Source organism: Cryptomeria japonica, chromosome 9 (assembly GCF_030272615.1).
Source record: "Cryptomeria japonica chromosome 9, Sugi_1.0, whole genome shotgun sequence".
NCBI classification, from domain to species: domain Eukaryota; kingdom Viridiplantae; phylum Streptophyta; class Pinopsida; order Cupressales; family Cupressaceae; genus Cryptomeria; species Cryptomeria japonica.
Window position 1 is genome coordinate 636,258,412 of NC_081413.1, and position 23,790 is coordinate 636,282,201.

A 23,790-nucleotide genomic window follows, 5' to 3' on the forward strand; every position below is an offset into this window, starting at 1 on the left:
ACATCTGCTAATTTTGATCTAGGTATCTTAATCCTCTTCTTGAAAAATATGAATTAATTCAATCTTAATTTAGAAATAGTAACTATTGCATTCCTATCTTTGAACTCTGAAATATTTTGACTTCTCTTAACAAGACTTGGATAGGAAAAAAAAATCACAGTTTCAAGTCAAGAAAATTATGTTTTAAAAAAGTATAAAGCTACAATTTCCCAAATTGGAACATACCGCTACCAATATTGGGTGAATTGGCCATGTTGGAATTTTTGCAGCTTCTCATAATGACAAGTTGACATGTAGATGCATTGATGAAGTTCCCAATTTTATGCACCCCTTTAAGGTAAAAATTTATAGTTGGGTCTTTTTCTTTCCTTTCAAATTGAAAATTCAAAAAACTTATTGCACAGGTGTTTCAATTCAAATATAGAACTCAGTCTAAGAGTAGTTATGAAAATATTCCCTAGCATGGGATACACACTAGTAGCGGAAATTCGAGGATTACACGTAATTGTTGAAGGAAATGGCTCATCCCTACAAACAATAAATTCCCAATAGTTTCACCACTGCAACCTTGTAAGAGGGTTCCTTATACTTGGTTAGGAGTGGGCCCAAATTCTATTGAATGCTCACATTAAAGTGTGTGTACAATATCAAAAGGTGCATAACCCTCACACCCATTACCGAAATTTTAACACAATTACTAAAAGTTTTATTCTTGCATGCGTTCAATTTTTATTTTTCCTTGTAACAGTATTTTGTTGGCGATAATTGACACAATATAGAGTTTCATTGTTGGGCTGCAAGTAGACTCAACCCCTTTGTCGCTAGGGCCACTATTCAATATGCAGAGTCCTACAATTATTTGAAAAATTATAAATCTAATTTCACTTTTAGATTGATGATGTCAAATAGAATCAACTAACACCAAATATAGGATATTCTCTTTAAGCAAGGATTCAACTTGCTACTCATTTTGGTTTTTATTCTATCAATAATTAAGACTGCACCTGCGAATTTATGCACCATGTTTGCTTGCTGTGTCAACTTGTCAAAGTGTGTGATTTATTGTTTTGAAAATAGTGGAAAACAACCTGTAAAAGTACGAACATTTCTTGTTGATTAAGGCTTAAGAAGGTTTCGCATGCAAATTGGTGACTTTGTGGTTCTTGCAGAGTTTAACGCTTGTCCGACAAATGCACATCAAATACTGGAAAAAATTACACGATCGCCTATCAGCGTTCCGTTGCACGAAAAAAACCGTGCCACTGCTAGTTATTATCATTTTACTTATACCTTTATTCCTTGTCAGCTCTATCTATCAAGTCGCCTATGATTTATGTGTGAGGTCATCTCTCATGATTTGTCTATATTTTATTTATTAATGCTACTGCATATCTTGAACATTTCACACTAGATATGCTATTTGATGAGTTGTTTGATGAATGACAACTCCAAATAAATGCTTCATAGCCGGCAAATTTAGCCCACAAGACTACTAATACCTCTCCTTGCATTGGCTTCATAGCCGGCTCAATTAGGCCGTGGAGTTGGATTTTCGCTCGTCGATTTGAATTCGACTTATGGTGAAGATACAAAAATAAATGGCGACCATCTTTTTCCTTCTAGCTTTGTTACGTTAATGAGCCACGTTGAAACCGGATGTCTCTGCACTTCTGGTTTTTATATACCCATCGCTATGGATTTCGGGAAGTGTGAAGAGGGCTATTCTCTGTGCTAATGCTCAAGAACGCTTATAGAAGTGCCAATGGCGCATCAAATAGTGCAGTCTGTGATGCCTAAGACGGAGAAATCCAATTCCTCCCACAACTTTGTGTGGATGCCTTCTCTCAAGGTTTGGATTTTTTCTCCCTCTCCCTCCCCCTCTTCCTCTTCCTCCCATTCTCCCTCTACTGAAAATCAAACAGATCGATCCAAACGTAAAATCTTGGAGCGAAAAACGGACCAGTCACCTGAACGACAGGAGAAGAGACACAAACATAGTAAATTCTCCTCAAAAGCATCTTCACACGGATGCCCAATATGTCTGGGAGACTTCCATCAATCGCAGCTGGCCGTTCTCACAGCGTGTATGCATAAATTCTGCTTGAAATGTATTGAGACATGGAGTTCACTGCAACGCAAATGTCCGCTCTGCAAACGCCATTTTGACGGTTGGATTTATGATGTACAAGGATCCTACAAATACAAAGAGATACGTCTGTCGCGCTTGCGGGAAGAACCCCAGGCATCTGTTGACAGAAACAATAGGGGTGAGACGGATTATCATAGGTCAGTTTATTAGGTCAAATATTAAGTTTTTAATTTTAAAATTATTTTCTTAATGCTTACTCGAAGAATCCCGGTTTTACAACATTAAATTGCCCTAATTCGTCCATTTATTTGATTTGTCTGTTGAATTTTCTTTGACCCGGGAAAAAAATTAATTAATTAATTTATATGGGATTTGCCAATCATAGAGGTAAAAGAAAATGTCTGTTTATGGCCTTCGATTTTTTTGATTCACTGGAGAAGATATATAAATTTTGTCGTGTTAGTTTTCGTTTTAATTATTCTCGTGATGTGGGCTTGAGGGTTTGATAAGAGGGTTTTCTGAATCCTAAAACAGAACGTTACAGCGAGCAAGAGGGCAAAATTTTGGAAGTCAAAGAAACACAAGGCCATTACCGAGACGGCGTAATTTTGGGAATTCCAGATTTATATCGTCTTTGGAGAAGCGTAGGATTGAAGAAGAGCGTGCTGCCAAAAGGGCCATCAGATGGCGAGCCAGGTAACTTTCTAATGCTTTAATCACTTTTTTTTCTTTTTTCTATATAATTCTTGGCTGAAGTTTCCGATGCTCTTTACTCTATTTTGGGTGAGCTTGGACCAGATTCATAAGATTTTAAACCTTGATAAGTGAAAAAAATATTTATCTTCTTCACACTACCATTTTAATTACTTTTTGGTTCTGTGTTTTGCATACCTACTCATGACAATGAAATACTTAGCCACGATACTTTCCTGGAGTGCGAGAATACGTGTAGAAGCAGTCGTTTCAGGCAATTTCTACTTTTATTTTTTGTTGCATTGTAATCTCCCATGTTTGGCTATTTTAACTAATACACCATATTAGTCTCCCCATTAATTTATTTGGAGCTTCTCCTGCTACAATTTCATTACATTTAACTTTGTCTATTTATTTTGCTCTATCTCTGTGGTGTGTTTGATATTATTCTAGATTAATGAGGTAAAATAATTCGTGGAAAATTCGTGGATGCTGCTATATATTGATTTTAACGTTTCAAAATTTACGCTGATCACTCTATAATTCACTAAAAAATCCTACCATATTTTGCACGGGATTCCATCTAGTCTTTTTTTGATTACGGAGGACCACCTTTAAAGATCTTTATTAGCTATGCGTAGGTGCAATTGTAATTTGGAGTTGTAAAATTATGATATGTTTTATTATTATAACATTCATTTAATTGACCAGTTTCAATTTTGTTTTACCCATGTTGAGGAGGCATCTGTATCAATTTTAACATCTGATGATTTGAGTGCAATTTGATAACATGCTATGGATAGCAACGAACCTTCATGTGGCACACATGCCAATTATATAATTGATATCAACTTGATTTATATATCTTTGTTTAAGATGTAATAGAGATATTTGAAAGGATGCATGTATCAATTCCATTCTTTCATATAATACTTCAAAAATATTTTCAGGATAATCCATTTCTTATGCAATGTTTATGTTTTTTTAGGCAAATGCTGCCATAGGGGGTAGCTCCCTGTATTAAACTTCAAAATAAAAGATACATATGAGTCCATTATAGATGTTGCAGTAGGAATCTGATCCCACCGCTAACCTCGTAAATCTCAGCTACTTGTACTAGAGTAAAAAGGTTGTCATCGTCAGCCAGGAAGGAGCTGAAATCCTCCATGTTATTGTTGTTAATTCCTTTTGTGAACAGGTCCCACGCTTTTTTTATCCTCTGCTTTTATGCCTTCAGCCTCTATTTTGAACAGTTCAGCTAGTATTCCGGAGATTGGTTTAACTTGAATATTGTGTTGTGGACAGCATCCAAAATTGCATCATAGTTGACGGGAGCAGTTACAGGCCTACCGATGCTAACACTCTGTATGTTGTTGCACAGAGCTTGAACCATATGTCTTCAGAGCCATTCATAGATTACTCTATCATGGACATGGCCCTGATCCTGCTCCCAAGTTGCTGCTCCAACCACATTCATGACAGCCTCTTTGGCCGGAGGGTCATCACTGCATTGAAACAACCTGGCAAACTTCTGGTCTCCCGGTTTCTCAGTGCAGTCGCAGTGCATGCCAAAATAATCCACCATGCTGCAATGCATAATTGATCAAGCGGTCTCCTTTTTAAGACCTGCTCGAACTAATTAGTCAAAAAGCATCAATGGTTCATTCAAAGCTGCTGCCCTTTGGTCATTTCGAGAGGTCCCGTCTATCCCTTGTTTCCTTAAGGCTGCAAATCCTTAGACTCATTGGAATGATTTTATTTTTTACCGCGCCATATCGAATCTTGAACAATCCAGATGATCACTCTATACATTCGCCTTTTCGCTGCTTGCTTGATTATTTTAGAGTATTCTGCTGCCACCAACGATTTGTTTTGTAGAGAACAGATTTCTAAAAGTACTTTGTTTGTTTGATTTTTTTTTAATCAAATTATTGTTATGTCCTTGTCAATGATCTCAGATAGATTTTGCTAGTCTTCAATACTATGTGAAATGACTTCTTTCTGCTCTTGGTCGATGGCTCAGTTTGCGAGATGGTCTGTGGCTTTGTTTGATTCACGATATACATGTGAAAAGGAAAGATCCTCCATCTTAACCGGATATAGTCCAATTCTTTCTATCCACACCATGGACTTCCAACTTGGGGAAGTGCGGTTGATGCTGGCATATTACAATCATTGAATCCCCCTCTATGTTAATATGCTTTATATTCTTTTCCTAGCATAATTTGATGCCAGCATGAAGAGCCACAAACTCGACTTTGTTGTTTGTTCCTTCTAGGAGTTTTATGGCTCCTGCCCATACTATCTCACCGATGTCATTTCAAATAATGAATCCTGCTCCCGATAAATTGGGGTTTCCTCATGATGCATCACCATTGAAGTTAAGTTTAATTCTCCCCGTGGGTGGTTGTTTCTATTGAGCATTAGCTCTCTTAGATGCTACTTTGATGAAATTACCTTTTGGTTTAATGAGATGTGGCCATCTTTTGATCATTTCATTGTCCCATGATGAGAAGTATTTGCATTGAGTGCGCATAACCTTTGTGTTCAGATGTTCACTGATCCCGATTTCTATTTTGTTGATGATTTTGTCAATTGAAGATTCCTTATCCTTAAAGATTCTTTCATTGCTTTCTTCCCAGTGGTGCCAAATCATTTGCATTGGGACTTCTTGACATAAACCCATGCATAGATTGCCTTTGTGAATGTAGGGCCATGCCAAGAAGAGGTTCATAAGGTCATTTTGTCATGGTCCATGCCACTCGAGATTGTTGTAGAAGTATGTCGAATAGTGTTGTTGTCATGTCCCCTCCTTAAATTGTTATATATAATCTAAACAAAACAATTATTATTATTAATTAATATATTATTTATTAATGTATGAGGATTGTTGATGATCTACACTCCCTTTACACTGAGGCGATAATTAGAGGCTCCTTAGGCAAAAATGTTAATCAAGGGCTAATTAAGCTCATCCCCAAGGAAGGGGACAAAACCCTAATAAAAAATTGGAGACCCATCACACTGTTGAATGTGTCTTATAAAATCTTGGCGAAGCTGGTTGCAAGCAGATTGGAGAAGATCTTACCTAAGATTGTTAGCAGTACTCAAACAGGGTTTGTTAAAGGAAGGTATATTCTGGAAAACCTAGTCACATGTTGGGAGTCCTTGCACTGGGCAAAAGAATCAGGACAGAGTGGAGCCATGTTGCTTATAGACTTTGAGAAGGCATATGATAGGATAGAATGGGACTACATCATTCAGATGCTTCATTCATTGGGCTTCCCCCCTGGTTTTTGTAACATGGTTAGAACCTTACTTTGTGATGCCAATGCTGTAGTTGAAGTCAATGGATTAAGATCCTCTAATTTTGAACTTACCAGATCTATCAGACAAGGATGTCCTTTAGCTCCTGCCCTGTTTGTGCTAGTTGCTGATGCAATGTTCTACCTACTTAAGGACTCCTCTGTTACCCCCACTATTAAGGGCATTACACTACCTAACAAAGAGGAAGTTTGTAATATCCAGTTTGCTGATGACACAACACTACTAATTAAGTTGGAGGAAGAAAATCTTACAGCCCTGATGAAAAATATTGATATCTTTTGTTTGGCATCTGGTAGCAAAGTTGCTCTTCACAAATCCAATCTTCTTGGCTGGGATGACAACCCTCCGGGATGGCTTACGAAGTTCTCGCTCAACTGGTTGGGTCCAACACAGATTGTCAAAAAGAAATGTGGGAATGGATAAGGAACAAGATAGATAGGAAACTCTCAAAGTGGAATAAGAATTTTCTCTCCTTAGCTGGAAGGTTCCAGGTCTGCCAAAAAAATTTAGCTTCATATAATATCTACTTTTCTTCAGCCTAGCTTTTTAAGAACTACCAATTTAATCATGTCCAAAAATAGATTAGGGAATTCCTTTGGTCAGATGGCAAGGGGGTTAAGAAACAACATGCAGTCAAGTGGGAATGGTGCACTATGAATAAACTACTTGGTGGGATGGGGTTGAAAGACCTAAAACTACAAGGCATCGCTCTTGCTTCCAAATGGATCCTTAAGGCTATGGAAGGCAATGAACCATGGAAAGTGCTTATATGGAATAATATCAAATACTCTGTTCCTAAAAAAGCCAAGAAATGGAAGGACCTCCCACTACTGGATAGTCTTATGGGGCAATTTGAGGTAGCTCCGGCGGGGTTTGATGTCTTCAAGTCTCTATGGAAGGCCTGGGAACAAGTGAGACACTTGGTGAATGTCACTAAACAGGGGAATATTGCTGAAAGCAGATCAATATGGTGGAACTTGTTTCATAATGGAAAACCGTTGGCAACACTTAAAGGCTGCTCTGCATTGAAATGGCATGATAGAGGTATTAAAATCTTTGAACCGCTGTTTGCGAACAACCAACTCAGATCGTGGGAGGAGCTGCAAGCCACCTTCTCTATCCCGGAATCCCATATCAGGACATATAATATCCTTAGATTGGCATTAACCTCTGCTCTCCCCCCCCCCCTCACCTCCCTCTCCCTCATCCCCCCATGACTGCGCTCTGCTGGACTGATAACACACCTCTCCTTTCCCTAAAAGCTAAATGTATCTACTCCACACTCATTGATTCCGATACCATCCTTCTGCACCTTAATGAATTCTGGGACCTAGATTGGGAACCAAAGATCTGGAAAGATTGTCTAAATAGGTTTTGGATGGCCCATAATGAACCTAAAAAACAATTCTTTGGATGGCGTCTTCTATTAAATAAACTCCCCATAAAAAATAAGGAAGGTGCCCTAATAAACTGCAGCATTTGCAAAGTTCTGAGTCTGTGAAACACATATTCTTTGAATGCCATTTTGCTAAGGAAATAGGGAGAATATTTGGTTTTAACCTAGAGTCTGGTTCTCTTGAGTTCATAGATGTTGTTCTAGGCTATGTCAAGGGCTGTAAGAGGATTGCTAATGTCTTTTGGTCTTGTTTTTCTTTGGAAGTTTTGTGGCTCATATGGAAGTATCGTAATGATGACATCTTTAATAGCAATACCAGGCACCTTAGTGAGTCTCTTAGGAGACTCATTGCTCATTCTATTTCTATGCAGGTCATTGCTGTACTGAAACTTGACTCGGACAAGTTTGATAGTTGGATCAAGGACGGGGCCACTACTGTGTACATCCGTGAACTATCACACGGGTTCACTTGGGAAAGAGATGAACCAGGCAAAGCAGCCTTTGAACAAGCCCTGATAGCCTTCATGCGGCAACTGGATCGTAGACAAATGCATATGGAGATCATCCAAGAGGAGGCCGACTTGATCACTGAGCGTACTTCACATCCTCATAAGAAAGAACTGCTAGATGGTAGAGTGGAAGTATGGCAGGAAGGAGCTTTGGGCTGGGTAGCATGGCTTCCACCTATGGGCCATAATGATTCACCCGATGCTGAAATTTTATTTCCTTAGCAGCTGATTAATATGCCATGATGTCATTTTGTTTCTAAATATGTATATCTGTTGTAATCCCCTAGTACTTGGAGGTGCACGTTAATTGTATATTTTGTATATGCACCCTCTACTGGTGCCCCATCTACTGCTGAAGTCTTTTTTTGCTGAAGCTATGTAATGCTTTCTTGATATCTAATCCAAAAAAAAATGTATGAGGATTTGAAGCTATTAAATACTTATTTATTTATTAAATATTATTATTAATTAATATTTTCTTGAAATATTAAAATAGAATAAACTAATATTATTGTATAAACAATGATATTACATACTTTTTAAGGTAGCGGTAGAGTAGTATTTATTAATTATAAGTTACAGGCAGCACATCTGTGTATTCGATGGGATGCAACAGCAACTTATATACATCAATTCGATAATAATCAAGCATTTAACCTGAGCGCTTTTATTCAATATCAATTCGATAGTCAACTACAAACTAATGGATATCTTAATTAAGAGGTACGTTTTAACTAATTATCAGTAATCATAATGATCAAGACACTGATCACATGTTAAGAGACGTAATTAGTTCGTAATGGGAAAAACACGACCCATTAATGAAGGGTTACAACTCTCAACGAAAAAGCAGAATGCAAGTATATAATAAAGGGAGAATTCATTCCATCGAAGGGGAATGGAATATATATATTATGGGTAATCATCAGATGGAATATAGATATTGGCAACCTGGGATTGTAAATATATCCAATTTGGATCATTTGAGCATTTGGCTGCAAAGGCCCAATCAGGCAGTAAACATCTTTGTTCTTGGTGGTATGCACAGGGATGTGCTTAATATATTTACAACCTATAATATTTTTATAAAGGATTTAATAGTACTATTTAATAGTAATGTTAATATACTCTATAATACGTAAGGCAGTCATACTTACCCCATATACAGTGGCAGACCAGATCTGACGCACGTCAGATCTGTTTACCCTTGCAGCTACCAGATAGACTAATGATTAGAAAATGGCATTGTTAATAATTGATATTGTAGGGAATATATATATATATATATAGTTTGATTAGACCAATAACAATATTAAATTAATAAATTGTATAATCAGAAAGAACTAAATAGTAATATAATTATAGAAAATAATATAATGATTATAATTATTATAATATTTTATAAGAACTGCTCTATAGTAAAATATTCATTATAATACTATCTGAAAATAAATATAAATATATATAGAAATATATGGAAATGGTAATTTGAATTACTGATTGAACTGTGGAATGACACTGATTTCATTCATGTTAAGATAGATTTGTCTCCTACTTAAGTTTGTTTAAGTCATAAGTGTATAGAAATAGATTAATTATGGTTAAACAGGTCTAAACCTAATAGGGGACATTACAGTTGTGCCACTTTACATTGTACCAATAGATGATTACCTGTTTCCTCCTGTTCTTTGCATAATGGGCACCAGTGGGGGCCTGCTACACCAATCTTTTGTAACCTATCTCTGGTTAGGATTTTGCTATATAGTGCTATCCATGCAAATGTGCCCGCCTTTGGGTGTACATATTGTTGGTGTCACCCTGGAACAACAACCTATAACCAAATAACCTTCACAACAGCAAGAGAGAATCAACCCAAATGATGACATTTCACTAAAAATGAGATGATTACAAATATACAAACTCCCCAAATATCTAATGGATGTGTAATGAGGTATTAGCAGCTGCCATCTAACTACCTCAACCCAAAATTAAATGCACTATAAACATTATTAAATAATGTCTAACTGATATCTAATAATGTAAAATGTTGGTTACCTAAGTAAACTTAAGTCTACACCAACACCCCCCTTAAAGTGCAACTCAGGGAGATTATTATGCAATATGAGATGCAAGATGGGTCTCAACAACTAAGCCATGTTAGGTATCCATGTACAACTATAATGCAATGCAATTTTTCACAAATGGAGAAAAGGAGGAAAACCTTGTGGGAGAAAACTCATCTCCAAAAGAGAGAAAATGAAAGACTAAGAAGCCTCCAAAAAGTGCCCTAAACAAAAATATGAAGAACATCATTGAAGCATGAAGAAGAATGACAGATCTACTGAAACTCTGTGTCACCAAGCAGTGCATGAAGGAGATGGTACAACATTTAAAGTGACCAAGAAAGTACCTACAACTAAACAAAGGGTGTGCACCAAAACTGCACACATGCATGAGGCAAGAATCCCAAAGATCCTATAGTTGTCGTGGAGGGACACATACTTGACAAAGCTATAATGGGTAAACAACAAAGGCTCTACACACCCCCCCATGTCACTTTATAATACAGTGCAAGTACAATAATATGGCACAACATTTGTGCAAAATCCCCGAAAATACATGAACAAGATGTGGCACTTTATCTCAATGCGTCTATGAAAGAAAGTGCTTACAAAAAATGCTCAAACTGTTCCACAAGGACAAAAAAGCCATATATACATATAATGTAGTGAAAAAGAAGCTATCCCATGCCAACAAAACATTCCCTAGTGCCAAAACAACCAAGCAATTAATCAGTGTCAAAACACAAAATCTTGAATTGATTGAACTTGGTGCAAAATCCAGAAAAAGTGCATGGATAAACTGAAAGTGCTCTGAAAGACCTTTCCAATGCTGCAAGAATCATGAAAAATGGAGAAACTAGTCAAAAGTCATGAGCTCGGGAGCCCAAAACACACTATTGACTTCGATAGGGTACAAAATGCACCAACAACGAGAAATGATCAAAATACCTGCACCATTGGATAGTGCATGGAACCACCTTTTCGACGATATCTTGTTTGCCAAAAACTGATGTTTTACGCCCAAGTTATGGCCAGTTGAAAAAATTTGCTTATATGGACCCCAAAAGTGGTAAAAAAGAGCTCATCCCCCTCTAGCACCTAGGGGCTAGGGTTTGGTCACCCATGTGACCTTGATGCAGCTAGTTAGAAAAAAAGAGCCACCAGGGGCAACAAAGCCACCCAAATTGTAGAGAGCAAATGGTGGTTGGAGACAATGGGGTGGTGGCTTCACGCGCTGCCTCCCATACTTATAACCATGAGCTATTATACTAGAAGTAAGTTGCACTCATGTAGATAAAGGACATGAAAGAGGCACCCACAATGAATGTGGGATAAAATCCCGAGAGCCAATGTTCAAACCACAGACCAAAAAGTCAAGACTCTCACGCCATCTTCCACAAATTGTGAACCACAAGCCCAAGACTTAGAGAAGAAGGTGATATACCAACAAACCATGGGCTATACCATGCACAAGCCTACATATCCATACCATTGAGCGCTGAGATACATAGACAGGCGAAAAGAGCATTCCATAGTCAATGTGGGAGTAAAAACCCCTCACACTAGCTAATCCTACGTACTATAGGCCCACCATGCGAATTGCATCCACGCGAATTGAAACCCTAAATGGCAATAATGGACATAAAACTTTAGAAAGTAATAAAGATTATGTATCATTGCCACAACAAATAAGAAAGGAGAGGGCTTGTGAGAAAAATCTGTGTGTGAGCCTTTGCAGTAAGGAGTTCAAGCCACAAATCTCCGGTTAAAATCTCAAGCCATCGTCCAATGCTCGACCCAGCTGGCAATACACCAGTCCCAAACAATACAAAGATGCTGATCTCTCTATTGCAATTCAGCCACACTACAATTGGTATGCAATAAATGAGGCCAATCCACATGATTAAAAACCGCTGACTGCAAGACACAGAAGCTGCCAATGGAAAGCATGGGCTAGCAATATATTGAATGCGCTTAGCCAAACAAAGGCGATCAAATCCAACTGAATGGAGCCTGGAAAACAAATGAAGGCAATCTCCAAAATAAATGAGGTCGACCAAGAATGGTTAATACGCTTGCTGAAGGTAAAAGTGCCTGCATGGAAATCAATCTACCAAACAAAAAGACCCACGATCGAAAGGGGCACAACTTAAGCCACTGTGCATGGTCTGATGGGTAAGGAAGGCACCAAATGGTAATGGCACACTAAGTGCTCACCCAAGAAATGAAAACGTTGGTTGTAGGTAACAAATTGTGGGCAATAACCTTCAACATGAGCAACAATAAATGAAACTGTCAACATAAAAAAAAAAATAGCTTGTAGGAAATATGGAGCCAACAGAGGAGAATACACTTTGTATCTTCAATAGAACCCGCAAACCCTGCAGGAAGCATACAACCCACAATACAAAGGAAATAAAGTGTTTGCTAGCACAAAAGAATGGGTTGATCACCAATGTAAAACCAATGGAAGTCAAAGACTTGCATATACAGTAACGGCCCAGCCAAAGAAAATCACGGGTGACCCAGCAATTTCAATGCAAGCCCCCACAACAACATCACCTGCCATCAACCAACAAGAAACACGAGTTGATAGCAAGAGGAGGATACGATGCATAGGATAAAACGAATCATGGGCTATATTGGAAACTCCCAAATTGAACGCAGGTTGAAAACTGTCATGCTTGCAAATTTGTCCTAACAAAACAACTTACATATATAAATTGCAGATCGTTGGTGTGCAAAGCTGACAGAGTTAGAAGATAATTGCTCTGGCCAAAGAAAAGAGAACGCAGGTCAATGAGGCTATAACCGACAGTCCACAAAAAACCGTCAGAAAACTGATTCAAAGGAATTCGTTGATTGAAATGAGTGGTTTGTTGGGCATTGGTGCCAACAACAAACCACAAAAAAAAAAGACACGGATCTAAATATGATCGCCCAACCACTGTGGACCTCAAAACACAAACTAGTGAAAACTCTCAGCTAGGAAGGGGTTGCCAGGTTGCTTGCTCTGATACCATGTTGGTGTCACCCAGGAACAACCTACATCCAAATAACCTTCACAACAACAAGAGAGAATCAACCTGAAAGATCAAATTACAAATATAAAACACCCGAAATATATAATAGAGTTGTAATGAGGTATGAGCAACTACCTCAACCAAAAATTACATGCACTATAAACATTATTAAATAATGTCTAACTAATATCTAATAATGTAAAATGTTGGTTACACACCAACACATTTTCCCCAACATAATTCCTTGGGCATGTACCTGTTGTATTATCCAATTTGGCAACGATATACCCCAATTTGATCGAGTATGAGCTTGACTTGGTGACACACCATATGATTTCATCACTTCCATTTCTTAATATTATTTTTCTCTTCTAATTCTTGCTTAAGGATGTCTTTGCTGATTGGGTCAACCATATTGAAATTTTTCCATTGGAGGTGTGAGATGTCATTTGAGCAAACGATTGTGAAGTAGTTGTAGACTTTCACACTGTATGCTTGAGTACACCATATGATTTCATCACTTCCATTTCTTAATATTATTTTTCTCTTCTAATTCTTGCTTAAGGATGTCTTTGCTGATGGGGTCAACCATATTGAAATTTTTCCATTGGAGGTGTGAGATGTCATTTGAGCAAACAATTGTGATGTAGTCGTAGACTTTCGCACCGTATGCTTGAGTGGTGTAATGTATTGTGTTTGCAAGATCAGGCCTAGAGTCTAATGGATAATGTCCATTCCAAGAATCATGCTAGAAGGAGGCCTTATTATTAGAATATTTAATTATATTTTAGTCACCTATATTTAGTTCCTTGTTTAATTGTTATTTAGCTTTTTAGTTAATTAGCTTTTAAGCTTTATTTAGCATTTAGCTTTCTTTTTAGTTAATTAGCTTTTAAGCTTTATTTAGCTTTTAGCTCTTTAATCTTTTACTTTAGCGTTATGTTCTAATTATAGAACATCGTCTTGTAACCTCTATATATACATGTGTATATCGTTCAATGTAATCATCCGATTATTGAATCATTCATTCAATTTATTTTTCATGGTATCAGAGCATGGAAATTAAAAATTTCGAAATTTTTTGTTATTAAAATTTTTTTGAAGTTTTTATTGAAGAGATTTTTTAAAACTGTTTATTTTTTTTTCTCTTCTAGGGCAGATTTTTTTTTGCAGGTTGAAAATTTTCCTAGGGTTTCTGCAATTTTTGACTAGGGTTTTGATCCTTCAGTTCAAGTCAAAATTTTATTCTGGTTGCAGATTCTTGGTGGGTTTTTTGAGACCTCAACTAGGTCATCATCAGATTTTTTGGGTGCATTGTTTTCCGTGCCTCATTTTTTGAGCCATCGGATCTGCATTCTATTTCCAGATTCTTGGTGGGTTTTTCGAGATCTTTTTTGGGTTGGTCTCATATTTTTCTGGGTGCCTCGTTTTCCACACCTCAAATTCTGTGCCAGCAAATTTGCCTTGGAATTTAAAACCAGTTCACAATTTCTGCTATTTCTGTGGACGTTGGGATTTTTGCTGTTTTTTTTGGGCACCATTTATGCTGTTTTAAGTGTGCAGAAAATTTTAATTTTTGGGTTTCTTCTGAACCTTGAAATTCGTGCCTTGGAATTTGTGCCAGGATTCTTCTATAGGGTTTCAGTTTTTTCAGCAGCTGCTTCTTTTCTGTCTCTTGCTTTCACTTAGTTGACCTCGATCAACCTTGGTTTCCGTGATGGCATCATTAACCAACATCATGTTGGAACACAGTCAGAAGTTCAACGACCGCTACTACAACACCTGGAAACAGCGTATGCTTACCATCTTTGAGTGTCGTTGCCTTGATCAACTTGTTTTGGGCAAGGGATCTCGTCCTACAACAACAGGTGATGATCAAGACAAACATGATTTGAAGAATCGAGAGGTTGTCATGCTTATCAAACTCTCCGTCACAGATGATCAACTCCCACAGGCGCCTTCAGGTAAAACAGCAAAAGAGATCTGGGATATTTTGAAGGATCTTCATGAAACGTCTGACAAGAGCCTAGCTTTCTTTTTGAAGAATATGTTGTTTTCTATCATGATGGATGAGAAGTCATCTATCCAGGCACATCATACGAAGATCAAGGACATCCGTGATCAGTTAGAAGCTATAGGCCGAACCATGGTGGAAGAGGATATGGTAGTGATCACGCTGAAAAGCCTTCCCAGATCCTACGAGCATTTCATTGATACGCTCAATATCTCCTCTACTAGTGTTGATTTGAAGTTTCCTGATCTTTGCAACAAGCTGCTACAACAGGATCGATGGAAGCAGCAGTTTGGAAGTAGCGCTAGTTCATCCACTAAATAGACTTTCATAGCCTCAGCTTCGCATAAGTACAAGGGTAAAGCTCCGTCCTTCTAGCAGAAAGGACAAGGTCAAGGTCAACCTCAACAGTCTTCCAAAAAGAAGAGCTTACAGTGTTCCTACTGTCATATATATGGCCATTTGGTGAAAGATTGCCGGAAATTGATAGCATCCCAGCAATCCAAACAGGGAGGGTCCAAGCAGAAAGCCAATTCTGCCACGCATCCTGATTAGAAGGAATCTGCCTTCTATGCGTTCATGGCCCAAACCTCCTCCTCTGATGTTCAATCATCAGCCTGGTACATTGACTCTGGAGCCTCTCAACATTTCACACATCGTTGGGATTGGTTTACAGAGTACACGCCTTTCACTGATTTAGTGATCTTTGGTGGAGGCGAAGAGTATACTGTTGTCGGCAAGGGCAACGTTCAGATTTCATCTGGTGGGAGGGATTTAATATTCCTCAATGTATACTTTGTACCTGGTATGAAGCTCAATCTACTGTCAGTCAGTCAGATCATGCAGCATTCACCACAGCTGGATGTCGTCTTTGGGTTGCACAAGTGCAACATTGTTGACAGGGAGACTCGCACTAAAGTTGTAGTTGGTAATGAGGATCATGGTCTTTATAGACTTGTTGATTCTCCTGGTTCTCAGGAGCTTGCCATGGCAGCTAGGAGTACTTCCATCAGCACTCTTTGGCATCAACGATATGGGCATCTCAATGTCCACTATCTCTCTCAATTGGTTCGAGATGATCTAGTCGTAGGATTACTTGAGATTCAAACTCAGAATCATGGAGTTTGCGGAGCGTGTCAAGTTGGAAAACAACATAGGACTCCGTTTTCAGATGGAGACGCTTGGAGAGCATCCAAGGTCTTGCAACTCGTTCATGCAGACATCTGTGGTCCCATGAACACTCCATCAGTCACTGGATGCAGGTATTTTCTATTATTTGTTGATGATTTCAGCAGACGCATGTGGGTTTATTTTCTTAAGCAGAAATCAGAGGTGTTCACCATGTTTCAAATGTTTAAGGCCTTAGTGGAAAAAGAGTCTAGCTGTCAGATAGTCACTCTTCGGTTCGACAATGGAGGGGAATTTTGTTCTACAAAGCTCACCAACTTTTGTGCATCACATGGCATTAAGCATCGGCTTACCACACCTTACACCCCACAGCAGAACAGTGTTGTTGAGCGCAGGAACTGTACAGTCACTGAGATGGCTCGGTCTATGTTGGAGCATAGAAATGTTCCAAAACACTTTTGGGTGGAAGCGGTCTTCACTGCAGTCTACCTTCTGAACCGGTCTCCCACAAAGGCCGTTAAGAAGATGACTCCAGAGGAAGCTTGGTCTGGCAGGAAGCCCAAAATCAGTCATTTGAAAGTTTTTGGCTCTATAGCTTATGTTTGGATTCCAGATGCCACGCGCACCAAACTGGATCCAAAGAGTCAGAAATTGATGTTCATCGGCTACAGTGACAACCACAAGGCATATCGACTGGTTGATATAGACACTAATCACCTCATATTCAGTCGAGATGTAGTATTTGATGAAGAAAGAGGGCCTTTTCAGCCTTCCTCTCCTGATTTGAGCACTGCGGATCACCCTCCAAAGGCTGTAAGTATGGGTGTTCGTCTTCCCTTAGCTCCACCTGATGGGAGGGATTTAGTTGACTCTGAAGTTGTGGGGTCTCCCAGGCATGACATTGCACCCCCTGACTTTCCTCAGGATCTTCTTGATCCACATCTAGAGGAGCTTGCTCTAGATATTCCAGGCACTCTTCATCCTGCAGCAGATGTTGGTACTTCTACTCTCTGGCCTAAGTGGTGGGCCAAGACCATTGGTGATCTTCATGATGATGAGCTCATTGAGGGTAGATCAGTTAGAGGCAAGAGCAAGCAACACACAGTTAATTTTGCTCTTATGGCCAACATTCACAGTATTTATGAGCCTCAAACATATACAGAGGCTAAAGGTGTACTTGAATGGGAAAAGGCTATGGCAACGGAGCAACATAGCCTTCTGAAAAACAACATTTGGGTATTGTCCGATCTTCCTCCAAAAAAGAAGCCCATTGGCTGCAAATGGGTGTTTAAAGTCAAGTATAAAGCTGATGGGAGCCTTGATAAGTACAAGGCTCGGTTGGTGGCAAAAGGGTTTTCACAGAAGGAGGGCATCGATTATGAGGAGACATTTGCTCCCACAGCCAAGATGAGTACCATTAGGCTTGTCCTCGCTCTCTCAGCTCAATTTGGATGGAAAGTCCATCAAATGGACGTCAAGAGTGCCTTTCTCAATGGTGATTTGCAGGAAGAAGTCTACATGACACAACCTCCAGGTTTCAAGGTTGCCGGTAAGGAACACCAAGTATGTAGACTAGTCAAAGCACTCTATGGCCTCAAACAGGCTCCTCGTGCATGGTACATCAAAATTGATAAGTACTTGATTGATCAAGGCTTTCAGAGGAGGCCTTCAGATCCCAATTTGTATGTCAAACATACTATTGATGATATTCTATTTCTAGTAGTCTATGTTGATGATCTCATCATTACTGGCAATGCAGGACATCTGATCATGCAGGTCAAACATAATTTGTGTCAACATTTTGATATGACAGATTTGGGACTTCTCCATTATTGTCTCGGTGTAGAAGTTTGGCAAACTGATAGTCACATATTCATTTCTCAGTCAAAGTATGCCAAGAGCCTACTAGATAAGTTTTGAATGCAAGATTGTAAACTTGCATCTACACCTATGGAGATAGGGCTCAAATTATCAGCCAAATCAGATTCACCTGTAGTGGATGAGTCTTCATTCAGGCAACTAGTGGGCAGCCTCATCTATCTCACCGCCACTAGACCTGACATTAGTTATGCTGTGAGCTATATTTCTCGCTTCATGTCAGCCCCAAAAGTTGAACATTGGGTTGCAGCGAAGCGTGTGCTTAGATATGTGAAGGGCACTCTTGATTTTGTCATTTTGTACAGCAGAAGCAAAGATCCTAGGCTGGTTGGTTTCCCAGACTCAGATTGGGCAGGTTGTGTTGATGACAGAAAGTCAACTTCTGGGTATCTTTTCAGCTTGGGTACAGGTGCAGTCACATGGAACAGCAAGAAGCAACAGGTAATAGCTCTTTACTCGACCGAAGCAGAGTATTGGGGAACTGTTAAGGCAGCATGTGAGGCAATTTGGCTACGTAGGATGCTGCCTTAACAATTATTTAGGTTGCTATGGAGTGCATTTGATTCACCATTGCCCCCCAAAGGATTATGGAAGAAGTCTACTCCCATTTCTTGAATTTTTGCTTGATCATTAGTTAAGCTCTTATCATTTTGTTTATATGGGAGATTTTGTTTGAACTCTATCTTATTTTAATTATACTATGAAAAGATTTGGTGTTTTGATCGCCTTCATCAAGCCATATTTCTCTAGATTTGGACCTCCAATAACATTCTTCCTTCGTTGGGATTTCCTAATAGTCAGCCGTCAACGTTTTTTCTCTCTCAAATTCATCATGTCATTCCATTCTGTATAACTATGTTGCTCAATGTTGCAAGTCCTGTTTCAATCCTGATTTTATCTTCAAAGATGTTGCTGAAAACCTCTTAATTCTAGATTTTTAGCTTTTCTTTTCGTCTTTTTAGGTTTATGTGGAAGAGATACATCTTGGTAACTCTTTTGTTAGTGGGCTCTTCCCACCATAACTTTAAGTTTGGCAGCAAATGGGCATCTCTGTATCACATTCGTTGAAATTTGAATTGCGGTTTTGCCCCTTTGAACACCTTTATAATCTTAATTTTTATTGGGAAGTGGTTTGAGATGGGAATGAGACAAATATGAGAGACAGGAAGCAATGGTTCGTTTATCCAATCTTATGAGATTAAAAATCAGTCCAAAGCAATGTAGGTAAAACCATTTATGCAATTATTTCATGTAAAATTACCATTGCTTGGGATGTAATCTATGAGGCCATTCTCAAAAACAAAGGAAGAGAAATCTTTTTGCAATTGTGCAACTCTTCCCAACCCACCAGATTTTCCCTTTAAATCTAAAATGGCATTGAAATCCCCTCCTACAACAAAATTGTCTTGGATGAGGGAGAAGGAATTGCTTAATTCTATCCAAACCAACTTCTTTTCCTCGGTTTTAATCAGACCATAGATGTTGAAGACCTTGAATTCTAATGGAGATTTTAAGCATTTGACGTGTCCGCCATTTGCCAATTTGGTGAAGACTTAAGAATCTCTACTTCAACAAAGCTTGGCCTCCACATAATGCCAATTCCTCCCAAAGCCTCCTTGGCCTTCTCAAACATCCCTCTCCACTGCTTACAGTGTTGGATAGAAAGTTTTGCTTCGTTGTTGGATAACTTGGTCTGTTGGAGAAGAACAATTTCGGTAATTTGAGATCCTAACTTTTGTTTTACCATGTGCCTCTTGTCAGGGGCATTTAAGCCCCTGACATTCCATGTGAGGATCTTCATTGCTCTCCAAGGGAGGGGTTTCCTCCCTTGGATCTGTTGAAATGGTTAGCTAGTTTGGATCATATTTTAATGTTGACTTGTGGCAATTAAAATATTATCTTATTGTAATAAGGTTAAGCGATTAATGTTTATAGGTCTGGGCCCAAATGTAACGTGTGGTTAAGCATTTCATAGGACTGGGCCCCAAACAGGAAACGTGTCACAAGTTGCAAGTTATGTAGGCCCCAAATTGGGCGCCAAAGTGCAAAGTGGAATATGTAAAATAAAGGAAATTAGTTAAGGCCGACTTAGAAGACTTGAACATGAATCTTGTATATAAACAAGATTCATTCTACACAACAAACATTGTTATCAAGTGCGATCAGCCTTATGCAAGAACAGTCAGCGAATCTGCATGTTAGAGAGCGAATCCATTGGACAACTTGTTGGGCAAGGTGGTGCGCTATACTTTAGTGATCTCCCTCTTCAATTGATGTCGATATTCTGCTCTCTCTGAAGATACACTACAGCTGCTTATGCTAGGTTCAGTCTGCCCTAGATTGGCAATCAAATCAGATAAGTAATCTGATTTATGTAATCTGCTTATAATTAAGAATCTGATTTGAATATTTCATGCTGGGTTTTTTCTCCCCGAGGGAGGTTTTCCCAGGGTACTTGTGTCTTGTGTTGTGTGTTTTTATTATTATTTCTGATTATTCTCAATCTGTTTATAACTTAAGTAACTAGATTAACATCTGATTACCTAAATTCAACATGGTATGAGAGCCAAGTTCAAATTAGGGGTAATCAGATTGATTGTGGTTGTTCCTCCTCCTTCCATTTCTGCGCTTATTATTTCATTCGAAATGTTGAACTGTCTCAGGGTTGAAGATAGATTGGATGGTGCATCCAACTTCACATCATGGAGATTCCGAATCATGCTTGCATTAAATGAAAGTGATCTTGTAGACTTTGTGGAGAGATCTTCCATTGAACCTGAGGCAGAAGAAGAAAAGACTTCATGGAGGAAGAAAGATTTTCAAGCTCAAAGAATGTTGGTTGACTCCGTGAAGGATCATATTGTACCTATCATCTCCAAGCTGAAGACTGCCAGCGAAATGTTCAGGACATTGGAAGAGATGTACGAAATCAACAATACCAGCCGTGCCCTAGCTTTGAAGCAGCAGCTTCATCACATCAAGATGATGAAAGGTGAATCCGTCATAGCATACTTCATGAGGATTTCTGATTTGAGAGATCAACTCTCATCCATTGGGAAGGTTGTTGATGACAGTGACTTGACCATGCTTGCCCTCAATGGTTTTCCGGCATCTTGGGAGTCTTACATTCAAGGAATCAGTGCAAGACCAGATCTTCCCAAGTTCGATCGTTTGAGAGCAGATTGCATACAAGAAGAGTCACGATTGATAGCAAGAGGAATTGAGCTTGATCATTATGATGTAGACAATCAAGTCCTTGCTTTGCATATGGTTAAAGGCAAAGGAAGGAAGTGGGATAGAGACAGAGATTCAGATGCTGCCCCTAAGAAAAGGAAGAAGGACTTATCTCACATCTAGTGCTTTAAGTGTGACATGTATGGTCATTTTGCTCGGGATTGTAAATTCAGGTCCACCCCTCTTGCTTCCTCTACAGAAGTTGGCATAGGGACATCTCAGGAGGAGCAAAGGTCAAATGACGACTTCCTTTTCTAAAAGAAGGAAATGTTAGAGGGAGCTTGAGATCATTAGCTTTAGAGGGAGCCAATTTCTTTCAGCTTCAGAGGAAGCCTCATCTTTTGTGTAATAGTTTTTGTTCCACCCTCTGTGAGTAGGTATGGTGGGTTTCATGGAAGAAATTCCATGATGAGTTCTTTCATCCATGGGAGTAGCCATGGTGGTAGCCACTTTGAGATTTGATTATTCATAGAATCCTCTCTAGCTAAGAGGGAGTGTTGAAATGGTTAGCTAGTTTAGATCATATTTTAATGTTGCCTTGTGTCTATTAAAATATTATCTTATTGTAATAAGGTTAAGCGATTTATGTTTATAGGGCTGGGCCCAAATGTAACGTGTGGTTAAGCATTTCATTGGGCTGGGCCCCAAACAGGAAAAGTGTCACAAGTTGCAAGTTATGTAGGCCCCAAATTGGGCGCCATAGTGCAAAGTGAAATATGTAAAATAAAGGAAATTAGTTAAGGCCGCCTTAGAAGACTTGAACATGAATCTTGTATATATACAAGATTCATTCTACACAACAAACATTGTTATCAAGTGCGATCAGCCTTATGCAAGAACAGTCAGTGAATCTGCATGTTAGAGAGCGAATCCATTGGACAACTTGTTGGGCAAGGTGGTGCGCTATACTTCAGTGATCTCCCTCTTCAATTGATGTCGATATTCTGCTCTCTTTGAAGACACACTACAGCTGCATATGCTAGGTTCAGTCTGCCCTAGATTGGCAACCAAATCAGATAAGTAATCTGATTCATGTAATCTGCTTATAATTAAGAATCTGATCTGAATCTTTCATGCTGGGTTTTTCCTCCAAGAGGGAGGTTTTCCCAGGGTACTTGTGTCTTGTGTTGTGTGTTTTTATTATTATTTCTGATTATTCTCAATCTGTTTATAACTTAAGTAACTAGATTAACATCTGATTTCCTAAATTCAACAGGATCTAGATCCTAAGCAAATAGGTTTTGATCGAAGTCTAGTCCCTTTTGAGGGTTTCTTCCTCCCTCTTCTACTTCCCAATTTTCCTTTAGATGTAAGGACTCTTTCCTCTTAAACTTTATCTCATAATAAATAAAGGCTCATACTTGCAATAATATAAAAACAAAAGATAATAAATCGATATTCATGTTAAGTGTCAAATACATCTCAATGACATAGTGCTTAATCTAGGTGGTAGCACATGAAAAAGATACAATAATAGTACAAAATTAGGCATCACATGCCTTATGTCTACATAATACCATATGAGGTACAATACAAAAGACACATGTGAGAAATGATAGAGAAAATATAGAACAATCAACTGCTAGCTTGCGAAACGAGAACTTGGCTGAAGTGCTTTTCCACCCAATCACAAGGCTTACGCTCCCCTAGAATATTTCATGAAACAAAAGATACCTGATGCCGCACGAAATGCCTAGCTACCTGATGCAATTTGATATATCTACATGCATTTGTTTGTATGAAATGCAATGTCCTATCCGGATATGGCAGAGAAACATTCTATTTCAATGAATGCATGACTTTGGTTAAAGTACCTTCAAAATATCAGGAGATCCTGAAAGGAGGACTGTCTTTTTCTGTTTACCCCATATTTAGCACCCATTCCAAGAATGCAAGCCGAACACACACAAGGGAAAATAAAACTAATTTTGGAAAGAAAACACTCATGCAAACACACACATGCTTAAGATGAATTCATTACTTTCACTTTCATGCATATGATAGGTACCATGCTACATGCAAACATTCTACTCTACGAGTCATGCAAGTTAACGAAGTACATATCCTCTTTCAATGCAAACTTGAACTCTAAATGACTTGCTGTGCATAAATAAGTGTATAAACATATTGGTCTATTAAGTTCATTCTAACCATATTGGATTCCCTTTTTGAAACAAGTATGAAAAAGATTCCCATAGAAAGAGAGGAAACAAGTAATTGTCTAAAATCGCATGTATATGGAGGCATGTATATGTTAAAAATAGAACCAGAAAGCTAAAAACTCAGATTAACTGCAACTAGGAAAACTTATAAGAACAAGATAAACAACTATTTATCCTGGGAAAACCCTCCACTTGAGGGTGAAAAACCCAGCCACACCAAAAATCAAGTTTTATTGAAGACACAAAATTAAAATACAGAGCTCTCAAGATTAATAAT

At 38.6% G+C, this 23,790-nt stretch overlaps 1 protein-coding gene across 3 annotated transcripts in view; it reads left to right on the forward strand.

Moving 5' to 3' along the window:
* Positions 1-1,467: 1,467 nt before the first annotated feature.
* Positions 1,468-23,790, forward strand: part of LOC131078083 (uncharacterized) — a 45,258-nt gene continuing 22,935 nt past the window's right edge. The window contains exons 1-3 of one of the 3 annotated variants that reach the window (XM_058015726.2): positions 1,468-2,286; positions 2,624-2,785; positions 3,006-3,056. In XM_058015726.2, the coding sequence (XP_057871709.2) occupies positions 1,763-2,286; positions 2,624-2,785; positions 3,006-3,056 (737 nt within the window). In that variant the 5' untranslated portion in view covers positions 1,468-1,762. The remainder of the gene's footprint in view (positions 2,287-2,623; positions 2,786-3,005; positions 3,057-23,790) is intronic. The other 2 variants (XM_058015724.2, XM_058015725.2) reach the window with 2 other exon arrangements.